The 27646-nt window shown below is 37.3% G+C and overlaps 1 protein-coding gene across 1 annotated transcript in view; it reads right to left on the bottom strand.

Annotated features, from left to right (window-relative positions):
* Nucleotides 1-380: 380 nt before the first annotated feature.
* Nucleotides 381-27646, bottom strand: part of FAM171B (family with sequence similarity 171 member B) — a 37199-nt gene continuing 9933 nt past the window's right edge. The window contains exons 2-8 of the mRNA XM_075430546.1: nt 16549-16782; nt 15682-15774; nt 15230-15388; nt 13195-13362; nt 9295-9411; nt 8369-8492; nt 381-8096 (exon numbers count right to left, since the gene is read on the bottom strand). Coding sequence (XP_075286661.1) covers nt 6761-8096; nt 8369-8492; nt 9295-9411; nt 13195-13362; nt 15230-15388; nt 15682-15774; nt 16549-16782 — 2231 coding nt within the window. The 3' untranslated portion in view covers nt 381-6760. The remainder of the gene's footprint in view (nt 8097-8368; nt 8493-9294; nt 9412-13194; nt 13363-15229; nt 15389-15681; nt 15775-16548; nt 16783-27646) is intronic.

The raw sequence follows: 27646 nt of genomic DNA, 5'->3' as shown, positions 1-27646 counted from the left end.
TGTTCTCAGAGCTACAGAAAGTCTCTAAAGAAAAGAACGGAGACAGAGAGATTACACATTAAGAGCAAAACGTGAAATAATATTCTTCTGTGGGTACCCCTTTCCAATTGTAACAAAATCAGAAGGAATAGCCAAGCAACAGGAATTGGATTTAATGCAGCTATAGATGTCTGTCTTCAGTAGAAATGAAACAGAGAATGTGGCTGAATTAGAATTGGTAAACTTAAGGACAATAACATTCCTTTGTTATTGGAATTATGATGACAGAAACAGACATTTTTAGTGACATTTAGAAAAAGTGTTAAGTGAGACAGGTATGTTCCTACACAACGTGTGACTTCAAAGGCATTCAAATAAAACTAAAGGCACTGATGACTTTTTAAAACTTTTATTAGATTGCATAAGCTATAACATTTTACAAATCTTACATTTCCAGCAACAGATACACTGATACTGTAGTAAATACAGAGATGAAAAGACACCTCTGACAAAATATAAAAAGGTAGAAATACTTAAAACCAGGATGCCGAATATCAAGCATGTTTTACATGAACAATATCCATACTAGAATGTTTTTGAAAACCATTGCCAAGGTAATGAAGTGTTTGTTGAACATAAGGCTCCAACGTGCAAGGTGGTGAGCACAGTCAGCGCCATCAGTCCACCTGTGTTTCAGCATCTCAGAGCCAGGATTTTTATGAACTCCATGCTCTAATAAGCACTAAAAAGTGTCTTTCTACACAATAACAAGATGTAAAAATATTACTGTTCTAACATGGATTGAAGTGCAACAAGTGTCTCAAAGGAATTGAATCAGTTAACTGGGGAATAAAGTACCAGTACGTTTTGGGGAGGGGGAAAACAGGAATGTTCAATAAGTCTTTGACTGAAAAAAAAATTCATTTGGTAAAACAATTTTCAAGCTGAGAGTGGTAAAACTAAAAATAATGACACAGTTTTCCCCTGCCAGTCTTCAAAAAAATTTGAAGCCATTTTTTTTTTGTAATCAGGACACACTGAATACTGCTTTTAAAAGAAAATGAAGCTCAGATTAAAGTAATTTAAACTACCTTTCATGTAAGTTCTTTAACATAAATGTAGCTGCCTACTGTTAGAAGCGTGGCACAAATTAGTGCAAACTACTATAAAAGAATGCTCATTTTTAACTCTGTAGGCATAGCCCTGTTTTACATAATTCCACTGAATTAAAAAAATAAAAAAGCAGAAGCTTAGGTTATATAAATAAAGCAGGTTAGGCTCCAAATTGAGATAAAAATTGGTTCCAAAAATAAGAATTAAGTACCTATCTCCATACCCTTTCTGCTTCTACTGGCAAGGAAGGTTAGCAGCTGAAAAAAGGATTTTTATCATTATAATAGTTTATATATATATATATATAAACATATTAATTTCATTTTTGAAGTTAAAATCCCAGTCAGTTTCATATCTGTAAATCCAGTGACTTCAAGACGCTTTCTCTTGACTTACGAAGTTGAATCAGATCCCATATGTGCTTTTTTAAAAGATACTACTGTTCAGATTGCTAAAGATATATTTTAATTTCTTTTCAAACATAAAATACAAAAAACAAACGTTTACAACACTCATCATCATCAACATGCAGGAGTCAGTATTCCAACATAAAAAACACTAGATCTGCCTTTGAACTATTTTAAAAGCTACATAGTCGTAAGTATGAACTAAGGGGGTTTTGGCTAACAGAAAAAAAACCCATAATGTGCTTTTCAGATAGTCAGGTGTCCCACTGATAAAATAAGTCTGATGAAAGAGAAAGGCACTTCAGCAGGCTAACTTACCTTCAGATTTTCCTAGTATGCAATGTTTCATACGCAGTACTAGACAATGGATGTAGTGCACTGCCCTTTTATTTGCACAGTGTTACATCAGTAGTATTATTAACCTGTTTCACTTTTTAACTAATGAGAAGAGTTTAGACTGGTGCCCATTCATCCCATCCTCTTTGGTACAAATCACTGCATAAAAACAAAGTAGACAACTAAACATTTTCATTCCTACATCCTGGATTATTTTTTGTGCATCATCCCTAGCTCTACATCAGTAACTAATGTCCCTAATCAACACATCAGTTGTGCTTTCAGGTTTGTAAGATACCAGAGTTCTTTTATTTTCTAACAGTACTACAAAGAATTTTTTCCTGTTAATCCAATGGATTTCTTAAGTGATCCCCTCCTCCTTTTTTTTAACTTCTATAACATGTGGCATTTGATAACAATCTGAAAATTACTGTCAATTAGCTTATTCTAGGTAACATATCCAGCTTAATGTGCATACAGCTGCACACTATTTAGCCTGATCACCTCCCTTGATTGATGATACATCAAAGTACTGACCTAAGCAACGTTAATTAATCTGCAGAATCAAGCTTTGGCCAACTCAGTTAACCACCTCAGAAAACCAGATAAGAGCTGGAACAGGTATAACCCTTCTGCAAGAAGAAACTCAACATCATGTATTGCAATCATGGTGGGGAAACTGTCCTGAGGTTTATTAACCACCTGTCACCTTAAATACACAACAAAATTTGGTCTTGAGTGTTCTGTATCTACCTAACACCTTCACTAAAAACTGTATGTACACTTTTTTTTTTTCCTCAAAAGCTGACAGCTCAAGAAGCTTTTTGTGAAGAGCCAAGACATAATTCTTGCAAACATTTGTGGTGTTCTTAAAGAATCAATTCCACCAAAGCACAAATACGTATCAGTTTGGAATCAAGCATCAGAAAGAAGCTCTGTCCTTTCCAATTTTCCCACTCAATGCCCTCTTCTTAGAGTGGGCTTACTTCGAAGGTGCTTCAGGCACGGCCCACTACTTCTTCTCAAAGTAATCAACCTTCAGATTCAAAGAAGTCAAAACCTCTGAATGTTTCCCCAATCTTTCCAAGAGCATTGTGCCACAAATCCTTGCTACTTATTTTTATAGACCTAATTTTAGCACTAGCCTTTCAGCGCTCTGTTCGTGCTGCAATACTGAGCCAACATGAAAAAAAAATCTTAAAAAATAAATTCAGTGGTTCCTATAAACTCTTATGTTGAAATCTTATAGAGAAATATAGAAAAGCATTAGTTTGACAACTAAGATAAACTCCATTATAATATTTTGTCTTTTCCACAAATGTTACACATTACGTATGGTTATGTCTGGAATTAAAATTTTTAGAATGCAGTGTAGTCAACCTCCTTTTTCTCATGATCTAAACCGAAAAAGAACTCCAGTTGCTAATAGGTAATACAGGTTTCCAGTGCATCAATTCCTACATACACTTGAACATGAAGACTCAGATAATATATTCAGCAAGTACTGAATATAAATATGAAGTATAATTCTAAAAATTTTAGAGTTATATAGAGTTTTTAAAATCTAAGATTTAATGCACATGACAGGGCCAAGGAAGAATTCCATGTCATTGTGTACTTAGGGGCATCAGCTGTTTTCACGTAGCATTTCTCTTTGCAGATACAACTGCAGCATTAACTTACCTCTACAGAACTGTTTTCTCATATTCTGACCCAGAAAACAAGTTAAGTATTTATTTTTAATATAAAACTTGACTCTAGAAAAGTTTAACACTTTTCAAGTGTTACCAGCAGCAAAAGACACCATGCAATAAATGCTAGCAAGTTACACACAGAGACATTGGCCTACATAGGATCTACAAAGCAAGCAAAGATAGTTGTTGCTTGACTCGCATGGATAGACGCCACAGCTAAAGACAGCTTTGGAAATAGTGTTACCAGAACTCAGCATGCCCTCTCCAGAAAAGAATTTAAATATTCTACTAAAAGAAATGCCTACACCCTCATCAGGCAAGGGAGGAGCTACTATCTAGTACAGATACCAATCCTGTATGTGATGAGATGCCTCTTTTTCAGAAAAGTTTATTCCATCTTTCTTCCTATGACTAAGCAGCCTAGCAGCAAGAAACTCTTGCAAGAAGATATGTTCCACTCTGACCTGCTTTGTTGGCTAAAAGCTGAAGGGCATCACTGATGCACAGCCTCTAAAGGGGCCATTTTGTACTATCATATGCGCAGAGTAAAACTGTGACTAATCCAGACAGCCAAAAGTTCCCTTAGAACAATGCTACAGAACCAAACTCTACTCTTGGCTCTTGACCAGCTAGCGAAGAAGACGAAAATCTGCACTACACCAGTATGCCTCTTGGCTCTGTTACTTTAAGTCCCAAAGTTACAAGTGATCTTTTCAACATTTCTAATCCTTTTTCTTTGGTGACCAGACACGTACTCAGATGCAGAACAAGAACACTGGAGCGCTAAACTATGATCCTTTGAACTCACATGAATAAAGCCATGTAATTTTAAATGATACAAGTTTGAGGAATTAACTTTTTGGTATACACAATGAAAAAAATGCATTGAAAAAATCTGCAATACAAGTTACTGTAGGGGAACAAAATTGCAAGTAGACACGTATCCATTTAGTATTAACACCTCGAAAACACTAGCTTTTCAGGGATTTTCTGTTATGTTCAACAGAATATAGAATCACAGAATCACAGAATGTTAGGGGTTGGAATATTCTCTCTCCAAGAACAGGGCAATATTAAACCTCAAAAGTCAAAGCAGCTTTCAGAAGAAAGGTGCATCTGCACTCAGAATATTTAATTTGATTTCTGCTAATGTATCTAACAAAGCAAAGGATGAAAATATCAATATTTGGGGCTAGGAAGTTAGTCATAACTAAAATCCGCACAAAAAAAAATCCAGTGGAACTGCATGCAGAAAAAAAGTATTGCATAAATGTATTTGGTATAGGAAAATTGAATTACAGGTACCTAAAAATAGCACCAAAGGCATGCTAATATGATAAGCCATCAAGCAGATGAATCATATAATTAAACCAGATACTTTTGGCCAACTATATAATTATAGACTTTTTTGCATACCTACCTCAAATTTGTTTTGCAGTTTCATACCTGTGAACTCAATAGGAACATCATCTGTTGCTCAGGAAGGAACTGCACACCAGAAGAAGCTGGACTGATGCATTGCTAGTACCATTCTGGTTACCTTGCACATTCTTCTAGAAACAGGACCAGACAACTGACAATCCCAACACAGACATATTTCACAGTAACATTTCCTGAGTAAATAATCCCAGAAGCCCAGCTGCATAGGATATTTCCCAACTCTTGAGGGTACTACAACAGGGCAGACAACCCTCAGACAACTCAGGTAGAGGCACTGTATGTTTGGGTCTTGGTACAGAACCTTAACCAAGTTTTAAGGGAAATACTTACAAAGCTCTTTTAGGATGATTTATAATCAAACCGCCAAAGCCAAAATGCTAGAACTTATTTCATCAGGGAAACAGCTTCAAAGCCACAGAAAGACATTCTACACACTACATGAAGCACATTAAGGGATGCATCTACTTTTCTGTTAGCCAAAGTTGAAACGATCACTTTGACAAGATGAACATTAAAAATAAAGAATATTCTGATGGCCTTTTCCTTCCTCTATACATATCTTAGTTACATTTCATGCATTCATGACTTTTGGTAAATTTAACTCTAAGATGAGTCATAAGTAGTATTTATATTGCATTACAGACCAAATTTTGCAAACTCCTCTCATGCTCATAAAGCCCCCCAACTTTTAAAGCTTATTTAACCCCTCTGCGATGCACAACCTAGACAAAAGTAGCTCAGGTCGGCAAAATGTAGGCACATAAACTTCCAATGATCTTCCACTTTTTTTTTTTTAAACATAAAATAAAAAGCAACAGCGCCAAATGTTCCTGCTAAATGAAACTATTTCAAAGGCATAATTTGTCTAAACTTGCATACTTTTTCATTACGGGCCAAACTCTAACTTACAAATCTGCAGGGGTTCACGACCATGTTGTGGGGCTCAACCGGCCCAACAGCATGCAGAAGAGAAGATTTTAACTGACGACAAAGCCAAAACGAGACACTGGGATCAGTAGTAGCAGCAGCTCTGAATGCTGCCAGCACCCGTCCTTTTCTGCTGGATGGGGACACTTCACAGCAAATGCCAGTCTTCAACGTCCACAGTTCGTAACAAAGCAGATGAAAACAATGCAGATGGGCAACATCTTATGACAGCAGGGACCATGAACAGCAGCAGCCACAGAGCTTGTACACTTCATCCTTCTGCTGCTGCTGTAAGGAATGGCACACAGGGAGGGCAGGAATGCTGTAGAGCTCCGCTGATAAACCCAACAGAGCTCATCTGCTGGTGTCGTGGGACTAACTGATGAAACATGTTACGTTATACAAAGAAGTAGTAACAGATCCCTAGAAAAGTTCACATACAAAATACTGTACAGATGGTCACATTGATTAGGAACAAGGCTGAGGAATGGCTTTAACTAGTCTACCAATGCATTAGCAACAAGTACGAAAAAATTAAAACACGTGCCTACATTTCTCACCGTGCATTCCCAGAGGTGAGTCCAAGAATGACAGGCTAATTAAAATGTGGGCCTTCCCTATACTGCCAGAAAAATTACGACCTGGAAAAGTTTTAATAGTAGCATTTCCCTGTTTTCCATTCACACTGAGTATCAATTGCCCAGCTGAAGTTTAGTAACTCTGTATCTTAAAAAAAAAACAATGTAACTTTTCTTGATACTAGAAAACAACACTCCCCTTGTAAACTCAACACTGCAGAATTACAGAAGCAGCCAAGAGGTCAATAACCAGCAGGGAGAGCAACACCACAAAGCACATTGTGTTTTAATTTATAGGAATAAGCGGCCTCTCCTCTCTTTTCTTCCAGATATTGGTTTTGCTATCTTTTTTTGTGATAGACGGTCTATCCCTTTTTTTAGCGGAAGGAATAGCAGATTCATGAGTCCCTGACACAGTTTTTCTTCTTAGACCTTCTTCCTCACGCTGTTCTATGACCTGCCCGTTCCCTCCATCCAGAAGGTGCCTCACAGCCTGGTCCTCTGGAGTGCAAACAGTGGTCCCACTTTCACTGCTGCTCAGATCCAGATCTTCCAAGTAAAGGATCTTAGAATGTGGCATATTTTTTATGAAAGTTTTCTCTCTCTCCAATTTCCTACTAGGATGATGCTCATTCATGTCCACACCAGAGTCCAGACTGGTATCATTACTCTCTGTTTTTCTGCCCTTTTTCAGATCTATGAAAGAATGCCTCACTTGAGCGATCGGCTTTCCATCCAGGGACACAAACCATGCTCGAGGGTGCGGAGATGGTTTTCCTTTAGAGAGTTCCAATAATGTTTGTTCTGAAATACCTTGAAGTTCAGATGAAAACGGAGTCATTACAACTGCTTCATTTAATGTCCCAGGAACAGAGACAGATTCCAATAAGCTATTAGTGTACCGGCCCCAGTTCGACGTTTGAGAAGGTAAGCCCTCTTCACCATCTAACGTACTGTTTTCATCTCTGCAGACAGAAGGCTGTGGATGAGCATGCACTGGCATTTTTGGTAACGTTTGCATGTAACTGTCACGACCCATGGGTTCCATCATGGGGCTATATACTAACTGCCCTTTTCTTGGCAAAGTGGCTGATTTAGCAGGATGCAGCTGTTCTGGGGAGTGGAAAAGGTCAGAGGGTTGAAGAATAGCAATAGGTTGATTGTAAATATGCATTAAATGTTCTGGGATATGGGAAAGCCCATACATCTCCTCTTTCAGTGAAAGGTATCTGTTTTGGTCTTGAAGGTCTCTAGGAGCCTGGGAAATGGTACTGTTACTATGCTTTGGCTGCTGTAAGTGCCTAACCCCAGCATTAGGTTCCAATGAATGGGCTGAATTTCTTGACTGACCAGTCTGACAGGTTGACTGATAAGAAGCATCCTCAGTGTAGATTCTGAAATTGTCTCGTGATTTTCCATCTTCCGTGTCTACGGACACCCTTCTTTGAGGGCTGTATGAAGAAGTCTTCGGTGTATATAACTGTGACTTATCCTCCAACTTTAAAGGCCCTTTGACAGCATTGATGTGACTTATGTGAGTTGTTGATGTTGTCTGGTCTCTTTTTATGACCTCCAGCTTAGCTGTATTTTTTTCCTTCTTTCGCGTCTGACCACATTTATCCCTATGCAAAAGAGAAGCAAGGTGACTGTAGAACATACTAAGAAATACTAGACTGTTGACTACCAGAGCTGAAGAGTAGATTTTTGTTAAAAAGTTTAGTGTTATGTGACATCAAACTTAAAATGAAGTCCTATAACAACTGTAATTTTTCAAGAAATATCAGGCTACGCATTACAGTTTAGCTAAGGAAACAAGTCTCAACTTCAAAAGACTATTTTATCAACCTTAAATTCCATTCATGCTGAGCTTATTAGAGGCTCTCTTTTTGCTTACCTGCAGTAACAAAGAAGAACAGCAAAAAATCCAATGATAATGACAACGGTACCTCCCAGTATGGCCGTAAGGAACACTGTGTGATAGGCTGTTATGTCTTTGGAAACCGCAGTAATAATGGATTCTAGATTGTTGAACAAAACCAGACAAGAATTAGTTCTCAAAAACAAATAATTCTGCTTGACATGCAGAGCTGTAACTAAATTAAACCGTACTTTTCCAGTGATTTTGTGTTCCTTCAGTACTATGTTCACACTTCCTTTTCACCTCGGTATTTGTGCTAACTAGAAAAATACACGAACAGTAGTTAAGATATAATGGATCTTCAAAGGCTCGTCTCAAGTACCAAAAACTTACCATGACATCTACTCAATTCCAGTTACCTTACATTTGTATTGGCTGTCCAAACTGTCTTAGAAATATGGTCTACATTTTCTATTTAGTGCTTCTGTCAGAAAATGCTACCTGTTTTTAAATTCTGACACCATATTTCTCCTACAAGAATCTGAATTTGCAAAACACGCAACAAGTCTACAGAAGACAGAATCCACTGGGACCGTTTTACCCAAGACTAATTTTCCTGTTGGATTTCCTTCTCTCATACACGACCTTCAACAGTAAGGGATACGGTCCTGCTGATTTTTAGATCTCCATAGTCACAGTTTCCTTACAGGCTTATTCCAAAAGATGGCAATTATATAAACATGTAAGCTCTTACACCATCTGGACATTTCCCCCTACAGCATTTGAAGTTCTAGGAAATGGTTATATGCGCAAAGGCACACTATCGGGATTCAAACTCGAGTTACCCAACTTGAAATTGCATGTTGTTTCTACCTTTGTTGTTAAATCAAGCCACCAAACTGACAGCCTTAAGATACATTGTCACTTAGGCTAGGCAGTAATTTCCTTGCCAGTTGCAATACCTCTTGTTCCAGGCAGTGGAGCTGCTATCCAGTAGCCTAAGTGTTGAGCAGTATATGTCCACACTAACTGACCATCTGCTTCCTTTACCATCCCTAGCCCACGGCTCACCCAAGCACCTGAAAAGAAAAAAAAAAAAAAAAACAAAACATTGCACATGCCATGCAGGATTCTTCTACACCTCAAACCATTAGCAATTAAGCTATTACCAAAAAATACACAATGTCCCAAGAAAAACATGAACTTCTGACCTATACACTATTTATTACACAGCTTTAGCTAAATGTGCAAACTTTCTCTTTTGACAATTTTATTGCAAATATCCCTGTGTGGATATTTACTTGCAAACAAAGCATCAACATTACTTACCTAAATTAATAGAATTAATTTTCTATTAACAGATGTCTTCCATAGATATGCACACAAATCATTTGAAAAATCCTATTATATGAGCTTAAGCACGTATGAAGGCCAAGACTAAAAAAAAAAAATCAAGGAGCAGGTAATTTAGGTATATGAATAAATGTTTACCATTAGCTGACAGCACTTAGTGGGAAAGCATTTTTCGTCTAATAAACTACAACAGGATAAACAATATTTGTCCTGAATGTTCCTCTCCTCCTCCCTGCCCCAAGGCAGGAGCAGTTCAGTTAGCCCAAGGAAGATCTACTGTTAGGACACAGATCCCACGCCATCTGTTTGGCAACGCAAAGGACAGGTATTATGGTATGCCAGCTTCTACAAGTAATAAAGCATGCAGTAGAAAAGACAGAATTATACTCCATGTACTTGAACACATTTACTGTGTGCCATCTGTGAAATTCTAAGGACAGAAAACAACCTCATATAAACAACCTTGCATTTTGAAACTGCAGATACTGAGAAGACAGAACCCTAGCTTTTTTAAAACAACCACCACCAAGGCACACAAAAAGTATAACTCCTATAAGCCCTATAATTTTATTTTCCTCCACGACCCTTCTTTCAGCAAAGCAAAAAGGAAATATCTACCAGACAGGAGGTAAAGATGAGAACTGACACACACCACATATGCACTCCTGCACAGACACGCACAGAATATCATTCGGCAGTAAAATTTGCAGCCATCCCCCGGTACTTGTGACGGTTGGCAGAGGGGAACAGCAGCAGCAGCCACCTCAAGACCCGCAAAGAGGTGGTTTCTCAGTTACCTGGAAGACCTCTTGCCAGACTCCGGGGCGACACCAGCCAGAAGAGTCTCCCAACCCTAACTCTCAAATGGAGGCAACAACAACAGATCCTCAGATTCTCTATCCTGTCAGCTCTAGGGCAAAACATCACCATACCGCAAAACTATTGTTTTACAAGTATAGAGGGTGGGCTACTTACAGGCAGATAAAAAAAACAACATAAAACATCACATACAGAATGCAAAAAAAAACTCTAGGTCTCCAGAAATTTTATCCTGACTACACAAAGCTATAAGACACTGTATAATCTTTTCTGTCCTCCTCAGTAAATTTTATCTTCCCCCCAATATACTCCATAGAAAGAGACTAGGTATTAAGAAAAACATTAAAAAGTGATTTATGAGTAAGCACATATTCTCTACGATTTACTGCCATTCAAACAGAAGGCTATTGTTTTCAATTTAATGTCGCAATGCAAGCTTTCTCTTTCCTTTTTTCTTTTCATTCTATTGAAATCCACACAGCACTTTTAGTACAAAATATTTAGTAAGAAGGAAGCCACATTCAATATATATCAATGAACGCTGCATTTACAGCAGCTGGGATATAATTACAAATGCTCATTTTCCAGGAACAGTCTCAGTACTATCACACTTTAAGTAACCCCAGGGAACACTGCACAAGCAGACATGTGAAAGCAGTTTATCCTTTTTCTGGTGCAGAGGATCAGTCTACACAATGTGAAGCACAGACCTGTTCCCATACCACTATCAGTACTGACACAGAAGCTCTGGTTACCATTATGACATATTACCCAAGGACTTCAGAGTTTAAAAGTGCATGTTAGCTTCTTGCTGGGGACCTCCTACATGCAACATCTTGGATGCCAGAGCCTCACTATTCAATGCATTAGTAGATCTCCATTCAGCTCAGATGTGGGCCTACTGCTACTTACAGACACTCTCAAATGCTTGCTGGAGAGCTGAGGGGTTCAGCTGTCCTCCGTCACTAGAACCTTGACTAACGAAAGCTTGCTATTACTCAGTTACCTTAGAAAAAGGTCATTTTGCACATGCCAGATCAAAGGGAAAAATAAAAGGTATTTAAGAATTAACATCCAGAACACTGAATACTGTTGCATATTTTCACTGTAGAGAAGAGATGAGAAAGCAGAAAATGTGGAAGTTGAAGTTCTGCCCAAAAAGTCTCCCTCATTTCCTGCAGTCCTCCTTGTCCTCTCCTCAGCAAGCAGCAATGCAGGCTCCATGCGACCACTACACCTCATTGGACACCCATCACAAACAATTTTCCTTTATAGAACCTCTACCAGAGTACGCCCCATCTGAGAAGAAAAAAAATGAACCATTTTCACTGAAGTTCTTTTGTCGGGTCAGCATGCCGTGCTCCTGCTCTTGCTCTACCCCCAAGGCCAGCACATGTATGTAGGCATGTTGAGTGGGCCCCTCAACACCCACATACCTATCGTACACTGGTTTACACTCTAACCTGACCCAGTGCCAAGCTGCTCTAGTTCTGTCAGCTTTTTATTTTGATAATATTGTTGACCTAGTTTTCTGTTCAGTGAGTTAAAACAGCATAGGCACAGATGAGCACAGCAGCTGGCAATGGCAGCTGTGGCAGCAAGAAATTAAAATCCCTCATGCTATTTTACCATGGCAGATTAAAACCCTTACTTTGACCAAGAACCTTATCTCTTCACACCAGTTCCCCATCTGAAGTCTTCCAGGTGTATAGGCAGACTTAATCTTCTATGCCAAAACTTCTTCTATGCACTCTTTTTCCCAAGAGAAAACCTTGCCATTTTTTTGTTGGCATATTCTTAATTCAAATTCATGTTCTTTGGTTGTTCTTCATTACAATGATCAATTTCTTTATTGAACATGTAAACAACACTCTTAGAGTTGGTGTCTTCTCCTGTACTTCCAATTGTTGAATAACAGCTTTTTGCCTTAATAAGGAGTAAAACTCTTATCTCTCGACTCCCTTGCATATTTCAAGATGAAGTGTGATAGAAAACATTAGGTACAACGTAAGACAATCAGTACACCAATGCACACACACCTAATATGGGACATCTAAATGGAGGAAGTGTATGTAGCTCATTACTCACTCACGACTAAAATTAGACATGAAGGGATGACAAAAGGTTCAGAGTGTCTAATCCCCAGCCTCCTCTTCCCATGCATACTGTAAGAGCTATGCTGCTCCCTTTGATAGCTCCGATTTCCTCTCCATTTCACTTTCTAAATTGCTTTTGTTAACTACAGTCATAACTGTTCTAGTTTTACTGTCAAAGGATCTTTAGAGCCATACTCTCGGAAACAACGCATCCAAATCTTCAATTCTGATTTGTTTTGTTTTAAGAAGACATTCACAAAATTCCCAGGCTTAAAATCGAACATCACCTAAAATTTATGTTCCCTGCATCCTTAGCCTCCCACGAAAACAAAAATCCATCACATCAAAAATTTGTTCAATAGCTATTTTAATGAATTTTACCAAAGCTTTTCCAACTACTGAAATCAGAGAAATTCCTTTGAACAATTCAAGCTAGTCAGTCAAAAAACAACACCGCATTCCTAATAAAATTTGTGACTATTTACCACCACTCCATATATTAGCACCATCACTGTTACATGACACTATTGTCATGTGCCCAAAACTATACACATGTGCTAACAGGTAGAACAAGAAATAACTTAGCCCACTTACCAGTTTTCATATCGAATGTCCACGCAGGTATAGCATCTCCTGATTTTACAGTGCTTGTGGGAATAGGAAGTGTAATCTGAATGGGACCATTTACTTTCAGTTCTTTCCCAGCCAAAAGAACATTTACACATACTGCAGCAATAGGAGTCAATTCCATGCTCTTGAAACCTGAATGTGAGAAACATCCTGTCTGTAATTCTCCATTCACTGTGTACTCTTTAAAAAGATATTTAGAATTAAGAATATACCCTCATTATAACTAAAGGCAAGCTCTCATTCACATCCAGCTACATTTACTTGTCACCAACTTTGTCAAATAAAAATCAACATTTCTTCTCCTCTGGCCTTTTCAAATCTTGTGGTTAAAACAAAACCCAGTCATTTCTACACCAAATCTGTAAAAGAGAAACAGTCTTTTGACATGTTGACTGACTGTTGAACCCATGATCAGGCAAAAGTTGGCCTGAGGATGGGGGAAGAAGGGTTTTCCCCCCCTCAGGTAATTTGATTCCAAAATAGCAAACCTATGCGACATATAAGTAAACGAAAGAATTTTTGTATAATTACAATATATATAACATTGAATCAAACTGAAGACGTATGCACATGTATGACTGCTGTGTTTCTCCATAGGCGAACAGCGCTCTTAGTAAACTTCTGTAAATTTCTAGTTTGGCAGTTATAATTAACTGAACTTAATCATGAGGCTTGTCAAAGCACTCGAAGGAAACTTCGCATATACAAAGCTTTACACTGCAGCCTGAAAGTTTATTTCCTTTGTTTTCCTTACACTGATTTGCAAACACTACAGAATCCATAATACGACAAGAAAGCTGAAACAGAATTACTAAGTACCAGAATAAGGTTAAACCTATGCAAGCTGTTAGAAGCTGGTTGTGAGAGAACTCCTGGCACATCAGATATCAATTAGCTTCCACCTGCCCTAAAAGAAAGCCTATTCCTTTAGGAGTATATGAATAATTTAAAACACATGCCAGACAGATTGAAAGGAAGACTCAAAGGGGAGAAACACTGCTTATTCTCTTATGTTTTACATTTAATAGGGTGAAATATAGATAAGAAAGGTTTTAAAATATGTAAGTCAAGATATTAAAATACATGTGATGACTTTAATTCAATGAAAATTAAAGAAGAGAGCATGACAAGTTCAAATAAGCCACACAGCAGCCTCCTCATGCACTGCAAAGTATTTAAGAGCCTCATGGCTTCAGGTCCACTGGGAATAGAAAGAAAAGAACTAAAGAGAGATGGCTGCACACTGTATAATGTACCAGAGATTACTGTATTTATGCAAATAAAAAACATCTGATAGAATGACAAATACTAAGAGATCCAATTACATATAAGCAGAGTTACAATGCCTCATGAAATCACTTACTGCTTCACCAGTGAAACAGATGCGCAAACATGATTACAGTTGTGCTCTGTATACATACGACTACTTGGTTTCAAACTGGCTTACACAGACTAATTGTCTGTAAGCCAAACTATAACTTCCATACAATCTTTATGCTAGGTGTAAAGCTCTTAGAGCCAACCATTCTAGTGAAAACGTGGAAAACTCCACAGCTGAAGCTGACTGCTACATTTTCACTGGTTTCTGAAGGTCCACCTAGTTTACGCTCTGGCAATAACCGTATTTTTAAGGTGTTTACTAAACCCATTCTACAGCTTAATGAAATCCGGAACAAATTCAAATGAATTAATTTAAATGCTCTCTTACTGTGTATTTGAATCCCACAATTGTACTTCAGCACTGCGCAGAACTACTTAAAAATGTACACATATTTCTTCATATGCATAAAACCCTCTATATGGATATAGGCTTATGTAGATATACACACTCATATACATAAAAAAGAGCACAGTGAATTAGTATTTCAGTGTACTAAGATATGCAATATTCTCATATTTCAATTCAAGTATATGTTTTTCTGAAACACTGTGCACTCAGATGCACTACAACTCGAAAATTTTTTTCTTTTAAGAATTCTTAAACACCGTATTTACATACCTGATTTATTTAGAAGAACTCCTGTTGTATAGAGAAAGCTGTCCACTTTCAAAAATTGTTCTGGCACTGTCAGATAGGCTGTAACATTTGTAATATGGTGATTTGTTGGAAGCTTTATTAAAACTTTTGGAAACTGAACGCTTGGTTGAGATTTGGCATCTGTGAAAGAGTAATATTTTATCTTACCAACGGTAAAACACACAAACAGTGTTTTTATTACTGCTCAGAAATCCATTTAGCACAATCACCTGTTTTCACCATTTTCTCCACGGTTTGTGTATTTCTAGTCTAGCACATGTCACAACCACACATACAGCTACACAATTAAATGAAAATCTGGCTTTGAGTAGCTAAGTATTAGATGAGAATATGAACATGCTTAACTTTTTTTTTATGAGTGCAGATGGTTATCACAAAGTGTTTAGATTATGGCCTGTATACACTGAACTTACCAGACAGTTTTCCAGTAATTAAGACAGTGTCTTCAAACAGCCAGATATTAGCTTGACTTTGTGGGAACAATGAAAGCGTCACAGACGAGTATACTGCGGAAAGTGATAATAGCTGTTATACTGTGCAGCTGAAAAAAAAAACCTTCTAAGATCTCCAATTCTGAAGGAACAGTGAACAGAGCAGTTGAAAAAGAGTACACGAAGACTGGATAAATAAATTACTCCTTTTGTCCAGAGCAGGAGTTTTAGTGGTCAGGCAGGAAGACCTCTGTTTTATGTTTGCTACTGTCATATGCTTTCTACAGATAAACAAGTGGCTAGAATTCTTAAGAGTCCATCTCTTTACCAAAAAAAAAAAAAAAATTACATATATATATATATATATATATAGCTTGTTTAGCTATTGCATGCTGTTGAAGTTCTTCAACTTCAACAGCATGCAATAGCTAAACAAGAAAACCTGTGAGGAAACCCTTCTGAAAGGAAGCCATAACAACGGGTTATACCTGTTATACAGGACTCAAAGCACTGACAGTTCAGGAATCACTAAAGACAACATGGTTTTTGTCAAAACACATTACCAGCCCTTAGTTAAGTCTAGGTAAATAAATTTTCAGAATACACTCACAGTATCACATTATTACCTAGAGTTAAAAAAGGCTATTTTCTGTTTTACAATAATAAGAGTTTTGACAAGTCTTAACAGATTCGTTCACCCTTACATCTGCATTGACAGGCACCACCTCCCCTGACTGATTTCATTCAGTCATCTTCAGTTGACAGTAACTACCCAGACTGCTGAAGAAGAGAGAACTTTAATTACCAGCAGATACAGTTTAATAATAGGACTGTAAGAGGCTTACGTACTTGGCATCTTCCCAGTCTTCCAAGGCAAAGGTGTTAACATGTAGCCATCCTTGTATGATACAATAGTTAAGCTTAAGTCTAATTTGTAAGGAACTTTTATCAATACTGCTCCATCATTTCCAGTAAGAGTAGAATTTGTCTTTGTGTAGTTAACAAACACTTCTACAACCGCTTGTCGCAGGTACTGATGACTGATGATGTCATTTACTTGAACTTTTAGCGTAAAAACAGATCCTATTAACAGAAAGAAGAAACAGGAGGTCATAATACATCATAACTAAGGACCATAACTCCAATTTGTAAAGAAGTCCCACAGTTTATGCCTTAGCTATTCACCCACTGTACGGTGGATCTCAGTCTCAACAGAGGGTAAGCCAAAGGGAGGGGTATTCACACAACTACACACCAGAGGTGAAGGAAGCAAAAACCCTTGAGACAGGGCACAAAGATGCCAAAAAGTGTTGATCAAACTCACAAAATGTAATACCTAACCAGTAAGAAAAAAACAAACCACAAACAAACCAAAAAACCCCAAAGTAATTCTTCCCCTTTCTGCTTAAGCTTGAACAACGCATCTGTGACAACATGACCTTCAATGTGTCTTGCAAGTGTCCTGCAATACCACACTGATAATACAGACGGCCTTGTTATCCTTGCCTTGGGTCACACATTTAAAAATGCACCCTGAGTTTCTAAAAACAGAGCGCCGAATGTCTACAGACTGTGGGGTAACGCATTTTTACATGTGTAAAATTACTATCAAGTAACCAAATACATCCAGACACTTTGACTGTTTTAATCTACCCTTTCCCACCAGATTTACACTTCTGGTCTAGTTTTCACCTTTCTGTATTGCGACTTCTAAACAGTGTTTGTCTATTGCTAATTAGAGGATCTGACATTCCTTTACGATGCCGAGTGTCTTGCAGGGATCATAATTAGTGACTGAGCAATATGCTGAAAATAGTAAGTCTGCTTGAACAACAGTCTCAAGATGCTCTGAATTACATTCAAGTTCTCTCCCATTTTGATTGTAAATAAACTATTAGGGAATCTTTTCATAGACAGCAAGTACATGAAAATAGGCAGAATTCCATGTTGTTTCTAGTGTGAAATTAAGTTATCATAAATTATAGTATCTATGGATCACTGTTAAAAAGGTTTCAAAAACATCGATTTTCCAGTATTTTGGTTACAGACATACTCCTGTTCAACACCTTTGCAGTACCTTATACCCAAATACTTTCAAATACATTAATTATAAATATGCATTTTTATTTAGGTCAAATGTCAGGCTAAGTTTGTTTGAAATTTCTCTACAGAAAACTGTAGTTTAATTTCATTATGTTATTTCCTCTGTAATTGAGACTGACATTGCATCAAGAGATTACTACCACTGACTTTGATTTAAACGAAAAGGCCTTGAGAAGCCGAGCGCAATCTATCAAAAAAGAGAAACAAAAAAAAAAAAAAAAAAAAAAACACACTGCACAGTGAAGACATCCAAGTGAGGCCTCTCTGAAATAAGTGTTCATTTAGATCTACTGGATGCATGGAGCATACCATATATTCAAGCAAAAAAATGACCTGCACACATCAAAAGCTACGTTGGTCCCAATTTATTACTATTTATTGCATACACAGCAAAAGCTTACCAGCTGGGCCAGTTTGGTTCTCTACAGTCTTAATAGAAAAATCTACATCTCCTTGTGCAAATTAATATATACTTTCAAAAAAAAAAAAAAAAGATAAAAGATCCCAGTAGTACTAAGACATTGTTGACTGAAAACAGAAAACGTACAATAATCTTAGAAGGTCATCTCTCTTTTTCCCTTAACCATCATATTTCAAGAATAAAATTGCTTTTAAATTGCTGTTGCTAGAAGATTTTTAAACTACTAATGATTAAAAAAAAGTGTGTCATATAAGGAAATTATGGCTACTAAACACATCTTCCAGACACTGATCCAGTTACACATATACTCACGTGATTCCAGTGGTTTCTAAAACTTGGAAGACAGGTCATTGGCGGTTGCCCAATGACTATGCAAAAGGCCAGTAAATAGGGAAAACTGACTATGTACAATATTTTGATCCTGCGATCACTTTGAAGCCAGGACTCTCTCATGAAATTGTATTTAAAAGTTAAGAAATTCAGTAGTACAAAATTCAAGCTCATCCCAGCAGAGCCACTACCAGAAATTCCTGCTAGAAACTACTATTTTAACAGCTGGAATCAAGTCAGGAGAAAAAGAGCCTAGTATGAACAGCTGAAATAAGTAAAAAAACCCCACAAACCTAGAATGTACTCAGAAAGACACTTTCGATCATTTCACACTTTTAATGTGTATTTTTCCATTTCCTGCTAATATAAAGCCTAATGAAAACACAAGGGTGAGGGAATAGCTACATTCCTCCTCCAGCTGTTAGTAAATTCAAAGGTTATTTGGGCAAAAATATTTCTTTCATCTCCTCCATTTACAGCCATATTAAAATACACTTTTTTTAGAAGCTTTTGGCTGAAAAAAAAATTAAGACTGCTACATAGAAAGCTATACTGTTTTACTTTCTCATAGTGAACTGACAAATACCATCGGCTGCTCTTAGCCATGCTCAACTTTACTTCTTTCTCCCATGGGTTCAGAAATTGCCTCAGCACTTTTCAAAACTGATACTCTGCCCGAGATGGTGTTGGGAAGATGGAGAAGCGCGGTTGTAAATGCAGACTGAAATCCTGGGGGGTTACGGAGACAAACGTCTCCCACGTGAAAACACACAGTCTTATACAACGCAAGCTCTGAAAGAGTAACTACCTGCGTATTACTGTCCTATGTAAGCAGCAGCTACTGAAATGAAAAATACTCACTTCACTAATATTAAGACAAAGATTAAAGGAGACTCGATCCCTAGCTCTCGTTGCTTTTGGCCTTATCTTTTCTGTGAACCCAAGAGTCTTCCTGACAAGGGAAAGTATGCCAATCAGCTGAGAGTTGTTCCCTCCCTGCAAGTAATATGTGAGCAAATCATTTAGATTTTCTAGTATCAATCAGAACACACTCTGACAATAAGTCACTTCAAGATTGTGTGCAATGGTTTTGGAAAGACTTTTTTTTTAAAAAATCATCTTTCCTTTCCTCAACAGTAAAAGTGCAGAAGACACAAGCACACACTATTATGCGTCCAAATCTAAATGCTAGTGAAATGACAATATATGTAAACAATTCCAGTCTAAAAAGTCAGAATCCAACAGTATCAATTTCCCCCCTCCCTGCCACATTCCACTACTGTTTTGTATAAAATGGAGCGTACCAGAGCATCCTACAGCAGGCCAGCTGTAACAGCCTAGTTAAAAGCAAAACAATCATAAGGTCCTAAGAGCTCAGGCTGCGTGTGCAGCGGTGGTCCAACACGTACAAATGATTGGTATCTTCCCCAACTTGATATCCCCTGACCAGCTCCTTCACGTCCCTTGCATGCATTTAATGTGCAAATTTATCAGACATACTTAATGACACTGAGTTAACAATGTCATATTAACACTCACAACATCTAATTTGCAATGAAAATCCCATCTTTTTTTTCTTTTTCTTTTTATAAAGATCTTAATGCAGATGTCCTTAAGGACACTTACGTCTCTTACATGATGGAGACTGCAGTAGAATTTTTTAATCACAGTAAAATGTACTGAAAAACATTTCAGACAAAAATGAACTGTTGGCTAACTGTTTAACAAAATCAAAGCTGATAAATTAAACAACAGATGAAACGTGCTTTTTTCTGGTCATTAATAGTTGCCAAACGCAAGTAGGTCAGCTGTATCTCAATATTAAATACGTTTGACAGAACTCCTACGATTAGAAGAATGAACTCAGTCTTCACTAATTTGATTTGTGCTGCCTCAGAGAAGGTAGGTTTGCCTCTTGGCAAGCCCACTGGAAATGCCAGCTTTTACGACATTTAAATGTTTGCTGATAGATGTCCATACAAATGCAGCCGTTATTTAGACAAAGGGAAACAAAGCCTTTACCACATTTAGCTACTTCAGAAATATCACAGCCAGTAAAATGACACCTCATTTCTTTGAGCAACAATATCTCTAATGCCTGGAATTTGGCTTCACATCACTGTCCGAACTCAGAAAGGGTATCACAGAATTAAGCCAAAGAACTGCTTGGAACCCCAAGCAAAACATAACAGTGCAAAAAAATCTCTCTTTATAATACCCCTATGTAATATGTTCTTAATTCTTTACCTGAAGATAAGTTTGTCATGTGGTTACTGTATTCATCTGAGATTTAATGGACATAGTCAAGGCCAGAGACCTTACAGGCACCAATACATTCCAAGCTTCCCTCATCTCATGAACTGTGAGATACAGCAGCGAACACACACAGGCAGGGCACTGCCCTGGAAGCATTCCTACACATTCAGCTACCCAAGGCCCTACAGCACGAGAGGGTCCACACCTCGGAGGCGGCAGTTACTCTTCTCAAGCACACAGACAACTACCCAATTAAGCAATTAACTTACCGAGTGGAGGGAACAGTAACAACAATTAAATTATTCATTAGTTCCTTCCTTAGGAGGAGGCTTTTCTCATCCTTGCCTAGAGACGCTTAAACCCATGCCAGAACAGGCACACGCTTACGTGTGTTTTATGGAACCTGCCTAGACTGCATTACCACGCTCCCAGCTAACCAGACAGATAAAATGTGTGCTGTGCAATTTGGTTGGTCTTAGCTGACTGAACAATCAGTTTCCCATCTTCTATATTCATAAAACACCATATTTTTTGGCTTAATATAATTAGAGATGTGAAAGGTGCACTGATCTGTAAAGAAGAAATCACATGTTCTACGAATGTAAGATTTTACTATCCATTGCAATACTGCAAGTGTATCACCACTGGGGGAGGGGAGGATAAATCAATATAATACATAATCTACACAGTCAACACATATCTGGCTTTAGTAAAAAAAGGTCATATAAAAGCAATCCTCCTACCCACAAAAACCAATCATTACTTCTTAAAGTTTCCTGAAAACTACAGTAATGCCAGTGACAAACTACAGAAGCATACCTAGAAAAAGAAAAAGCCAATAAAGCTCATTAAAAATCCACGTACACGAAGGTGAGTTCTGGCAGCAACCAACTGACACAGCAATGATTTAGTGCTGAAGTAAGCCCTCCTCATCACAGCGTACCATCAGCCTGCGGTCACCTTTTGTTCTTTATTAAGGTACAATGCATCGACACAGTACAGATATCTCTGCCTTGCATAGCGCATTAAAATGATTTAATAGATGACCCTTAAACTCTAGTGACTGTTTTATGGCTATATTCTGACAGTTATTGTCAGATACTAGGATGAGCTCTCTGACCAGTTTTCAATTATGTTTCTCACTGCTATCAAATGACTTGCAAATTTCATTACTAGGCCCTGCATGCTAACGTAGTCTTCATTTGCTAGCTATCGGTGTTCAATAGACCCTACATACAGATGGGCATGTACATGTAGAAAGACATTTCTCACTCTACACAAATAATTCCATATATTCAAAACTGGTAACAGAATCTCTCATTTAAAAACTAAATTATGTGATCCTTTATAAAGATGTTTATATGCTATTTATACGCTGCTCCTCCGATTTAAAATAATAGCATAAAATAAAAGCAGAAAATTATTTTTCCTCCGTAAAATGACACAGGAATACTACTAAAATAGGAAACACACTGCAAGTTTTCAGTCTGTGCAATTCCAACTACGTCTTTATTAATCAGTTACAAGTACAATCTACACATTTTATTTTCAACACATTATAACTGAACTGAGAAGCCAAGAACCTCACACAGTTCACAAAACATCTAAGGAAATTCAGCAGACACCTAAAGAGCTGTAAAAATCAATTTCTCTGGAAGAGAACGTTAGATTTAGATAAGAACATCACACGTGCAGGGTAACACATATAATCGTGCTACCTGGCTGAGAAAACAAAACACTTCAAAGTCAACAACTAGCTGACACAGTTCCATTCTTGCACTTAGCACAAGATTAGAAGTTGTACCCACCCTCTCCAAAAATCATTCTGGGAGTTAAAACTTTCAGCCACCTAGCAAACCGCCTGGAACAAAATATAACCATGAAATGACCAGTAAAGAACATGGGCGCGTAACGACAGACCCAGGTTATAGCTAGAGCTAAAACTTCCCCTTGCGCAGGTTGATCTTCAAGCAAAATAGCAGCACGATTACTGTAATTTTAAAGTAAGTATGGACTGACTGCTCCTTGAAATGCACTTTGGAAAAAGAAGATATTGACATTTTACTGCCATATGTCAGGGGTGTTGTTCAATAGTGTTCAACTGTAGAGACATGCAGAGAACTGCTTTTAGGCAATGCAAAGATATTGTCAAAAAGTAAATATTAAATTGAAGCCCAGAGCTAATCAGCATTTGCTCAATTTGTTTATGAACAACCCATCCTGTGGAGGCAATACCACCACATAATCTACACAATACAGTTCTATAGCTTAGCAGTCCCTTAAAATATTTTAATGTAAAATTGAACATTAAGATGTATATTTAACAGAACAGCTCTGGCAAAAATTACTGCAGCAGCACAGAATACATTACCAAGGGCAAAGCAGCAAAACGGGGTCTGGAAAAGTACGACAGCACAGTATTCCCACTGCCCTATTTCTGGTCAACCAATTTCCACAGAAGCCATCAACAAAATCCTACTTACGAAGGAGCTAAGGCTAGATCCTGAGGGGGACAAGCAGCGTCTTTTATACAGAGCCATTTTACAGCAGACAGTTTAACCCAAGCTAGCCAAATCTAGATGTTTCCAGCAAGCACATACTTCATATTCAAGAGAAACTGTAACAGATTAGAAATTAGAAAAAATGTGAACACACTGTTACCTAAGGGGAGAATATGTCACCCATCAGGCTACTCTGGCGAGCTTTTGCTGGGAAAAAAAACAGTCTAACATATTCTCAAAATATATTCTATCTCTGAGACCTTTTCAAACATTTTCTTTTACATTTGCTTCAAATAAAGCACTATTTCAGATACAGAGAACCACTTCCTTACTTCAGTAGCACATGCTGCGATAGGCACACGCAGACCACAGTGTCAGTGTCCTTCAGTATCTGTACCTTAGTAAGAAAAATAAAAAAAAAAGGCAATTGTTTACTAGAAGCTTATTCACATCCATACATGCCTAATTCCAGCACACACTACAGTCTTCAGGTAGCCCTTCCTCCCACCTTACTGGAAAAAACCAAAAATAGTACTTCAGAACACATTTCACACACTACCCCGACTCCTCAGTTCCAAATGAGGACCAGCCTGCACCTCTTGAAACAACTGGATACATTTGCTTCTAAGAACTGAACAAAACAGCAATGTAGGAAAGATGTAAACCCAACAATCAACTGTAATCTCAAATAAAAACATCTCATCCTTGCTTCCATCGCTTTCTGCTCACTCGTTGCTTCCCGAAAGCCATACTTCCCAGTTCCTGTATCTCCATGCCTTTCATTCTGTCCTCTTTTTTTGGCGGAGTGCTGCTCAGTCTCCTTCATCCCACCCCCGGAGTAATCTCTGCCACGACGACTTCCCATAATATTTTAGCCTGTGAGATCACTGAACACGAAGAGAGATCAATACTTTTCTAACGATGAGGTTTTTTGAAAGCTCCATAAACTAAAAAGAGAGTGATAAATGCATTACACAAAATCAACTGCATTGAATCAAACCCATCAGGATGTGCACTTGAAATGGGAGACTTGAAATCTAGAAGACTGAAAAACTACAGGGCATTGTCTGTGGCAAATTAGCACATGACCCAGAGCAAACTTCAAGGTTCTAAGTAAATTAGTAGGGTCAAAGACTAATTATTCATTTAATTCAAAACAGATCCAAAATCCACTTTCATGTTATAATAAAACTGTATCAGACAGCATGGAGAAGCTGACCATCTGCTGAAATACCGGGAAAAGTGTTACATATCGTACAGATAAGAACAAGGCCTTTTTCCCTTCTAAAAAGGACTTTGGTAGCAAAGAGAAGTAAATTAAAGAAAATCACACTACCTTAGAAATAGACTGTTTTTCTCAGTCACACATTCAAGGGTTTTTTCCCCCAGCAAAAATATTTCTAGACTTCACACCATTTCTTTACAAAGAATTAACACTGAATTTTTACTGATGCTTCCACAAAAAGAGCTGTTCATTGAATTTATTTGCTTAGAACAATTCTGTCTCACTTAAACTGAATAATTATTTATACGAACATATTTCAGGGGTTTATATTTTTCATGTATGTGTGTGTATACACAAACACAAATCTTAAGCAAACAGCAACAAGGGAAGGGAGGTTTGTTTGGTTTTTAAAGAGGGAGGTAAAGAAATTTACTAAACATTCTTAAGGGAAATCTTACACTCAAATATTAATTTGTATTTATGCCTCACAAGTACTTCGGCACTGAAATAATTTCCAAAGTAGTGAACAGTCTAAATCAATAAACTGATTTCCGCACAACTTCTGGAATCTGTTCCTCCAAATTCAGAAGCAACTTAAGAGAAAGATTAAATTTAATCAGGACTAACTATGGCCAACTTGCAATGCTGGCAAACTTCAGCTACCACATTTTGACAGAGGATGTATGAGCTTAGGGTGAGCTAATTATTCAGAGAAGTGAAAGAGTTTAGAAACTCCTAGCATTTTTCAAATAGATATTACCTCACATTGCAGCTATTTACTTCCATGGCACACTTGCACAGACACAGACTGCAGCACTATGCTGAGTTGCTATTTTAAAAAAATTACCACACTTGAAACATGCAAATTTTTAGTGCTTGTATTTATTTTTTTGGATTTGGATTATTTTATGATCTGGACAGCATTAGAGCTGTACAGAAGTAAATTAACATTTCAGCTTTTTTGATTTTAAGATCCGTAGTATATAAAAGGGAACTGATTTAATGAATTATTTAAATAAATAAATAACCAAAACACCCTCTTCTACAGCCAATAGCTGAGTAATACCAATGTAAGTGGTTGCACTTCCTACCAAGATCTCAGACCAGATGAATAAAGTAACTGAGTAAGTATGATATTCATTCCACAAATGTTGACATGAACCAAATATTGATGAAATTAAGGTCCTGCAAAATCAATAAAATAAAACAGAGCATTATAGGCTGTATCCTTCGTGATTACTACTGCATAATCAATAAACACCCTCCTGGAACGCTCATGCTTGTAAGAACTATGCAAGAATGCAATCAGGCTAATCCATAAAGCTGCTAACAACTTACCTATCCAGTGGGAACAAACCCCCAAACACTTTCAAGTGTACCTAGTAAAATACATGAGATAAAAAGAAAACAAGCATTCCTCTTTAAATATTTTTATGCACTACCTAAGCAAGATCTATGAAGTTTAGACATGAAAGCAGATACGAAATTTAAATGGGATTTCTTTTCCTGTATTCCTTTAACACTGTGGCATACACGTCATTAAAAAACCTACTGGAATATTTTTAAGTGCATATTGAATTCTGCTGTAAGGTACTCATTGGGTAAGTAATTGCATGATGTTTTTTCACCTTTAGATGCCTTCTTCATTCAACTTACATATTAAAATCAGAATGTTTCACCACCCAAGACAGAACATGAAAGCTCACAGGATACAATCGTCCCTGTTCATTGCGGGGGCACTGGACTAGATGACCCTTAAAGGTCCCTTCCAACCCAAACTATTCTATGATTCTACGACAATAAATCAGAATTTTCATTGCAGAATTATACTTCACATGTCTTGCTGTATTGGTGTACTGGCATAAATAATAAGAATTTCAATAAAATTCAAAATTGACACCTGCTAGTGAAGCTATGACAATTACAATTACCATAGCAACTTCGCGTTTTTATTTCCTGCTATTTTGTTGCATCAGCCAGCCTGGTTCTCAGAACTCTGGTTACTATGGAAGGCAGAAACTGAGAATTTCACCTTCCTAGGGCAAGGGAGATAGGCAGCAGACAACATGAAATGCTGCACTCTGCAGAGCTTCACTTCTTTAGCATTCATTTATTTTAAATATCATCTTCTCTAATCTTACATAAGGGAGATGAATGATTAATATTACAAGACCAAAAATCTTAAATAAAACCCATGTATCAAATAAAGTTAAATTTGCAAGTGAAAGATATTTAAATGAGCAAATAAATACTAGTAGTAGAGCTCCTGAGGCTGACAAAATAGAACACCTTTGCCCAGGCATTTCAGAGGCATTATAAGATTATTTTTTTCATCTCAGTTTACTCACTGGCAAATACTAAACCTGTAATGCTGCTCTTTCATTTTTTTTTAAATAACGGCCTATATTATTCTATCTTGCATCAGAGTTGAAGGAAAGAAAAAATTAATATTAACAACTCACATCTTGTTATAGAACACTAGGAAAAAAGTACAGAAGGCAAACATCAAAATCTGCATAATATTATATTTAAATATGCTATCTTAAATACCCAAGTTATATTATAAACCTCAAGAAAAATGGGCAAGTGTTTATTAGGTGATAAACAAACAACATGCATTTCCCACTCACAAACTTTACAATTGAACCTTCATTATGTAAACTTAAAAAAATGAATAATTCAGCATCATCTCCTTGACAAAATGAGACCATTTCTTACAGAGAATTTCCAATGATTTGTCAAACCTACCCTTTAACATTTAACATACTCGCACAGAGGAAGAATATTCCAGTAACCCCATAGCATGAAACATCTTTTTTTAACCTAACGGGTTAGGTACAGGATTTCTCTCATGTAATTCTTATTGGTGGATAGTGAGCAGAATTAGCTGGGAAAAAAAAACAAAAAAAACATCTGTGCAATTTCCAGCATCCCATTAATTTGTTAGAGGAGGGGTAGGGAAACCAACCAGAGCAAAACAAAGTATTACCCTCTTCAAACATGACATTTAACGCCCTGAAGATTTTAACCTTAAGACAGATATGCCTGTATAAACTCACAGTGGCATAGTATAACCTACAAACTAGAAATTCAAACGTCAGTGCATGTTAC

The sequence above is a fragment of the Opisthocomus hoazin genome, chromosome 9, assembly GCF_030867145.1.
Source record: "Opisthocomus hoazin isolate bOpiHoa1 chromosome 9, bOpiHoa1.hap1, whole genome shotgun sequence".
NCBI classification, from domain to species: Eukaryota; Metazoa; Chordata; class Aves; order Opisthocomiformes; family Opisthocomidae; genus Opisthocomus; species Opisthocomus hoazin.
Note: the sequence above shows the minus strand (reverse complement) of the source record. Positions and strands in the feature narration are given on the sequence as shown.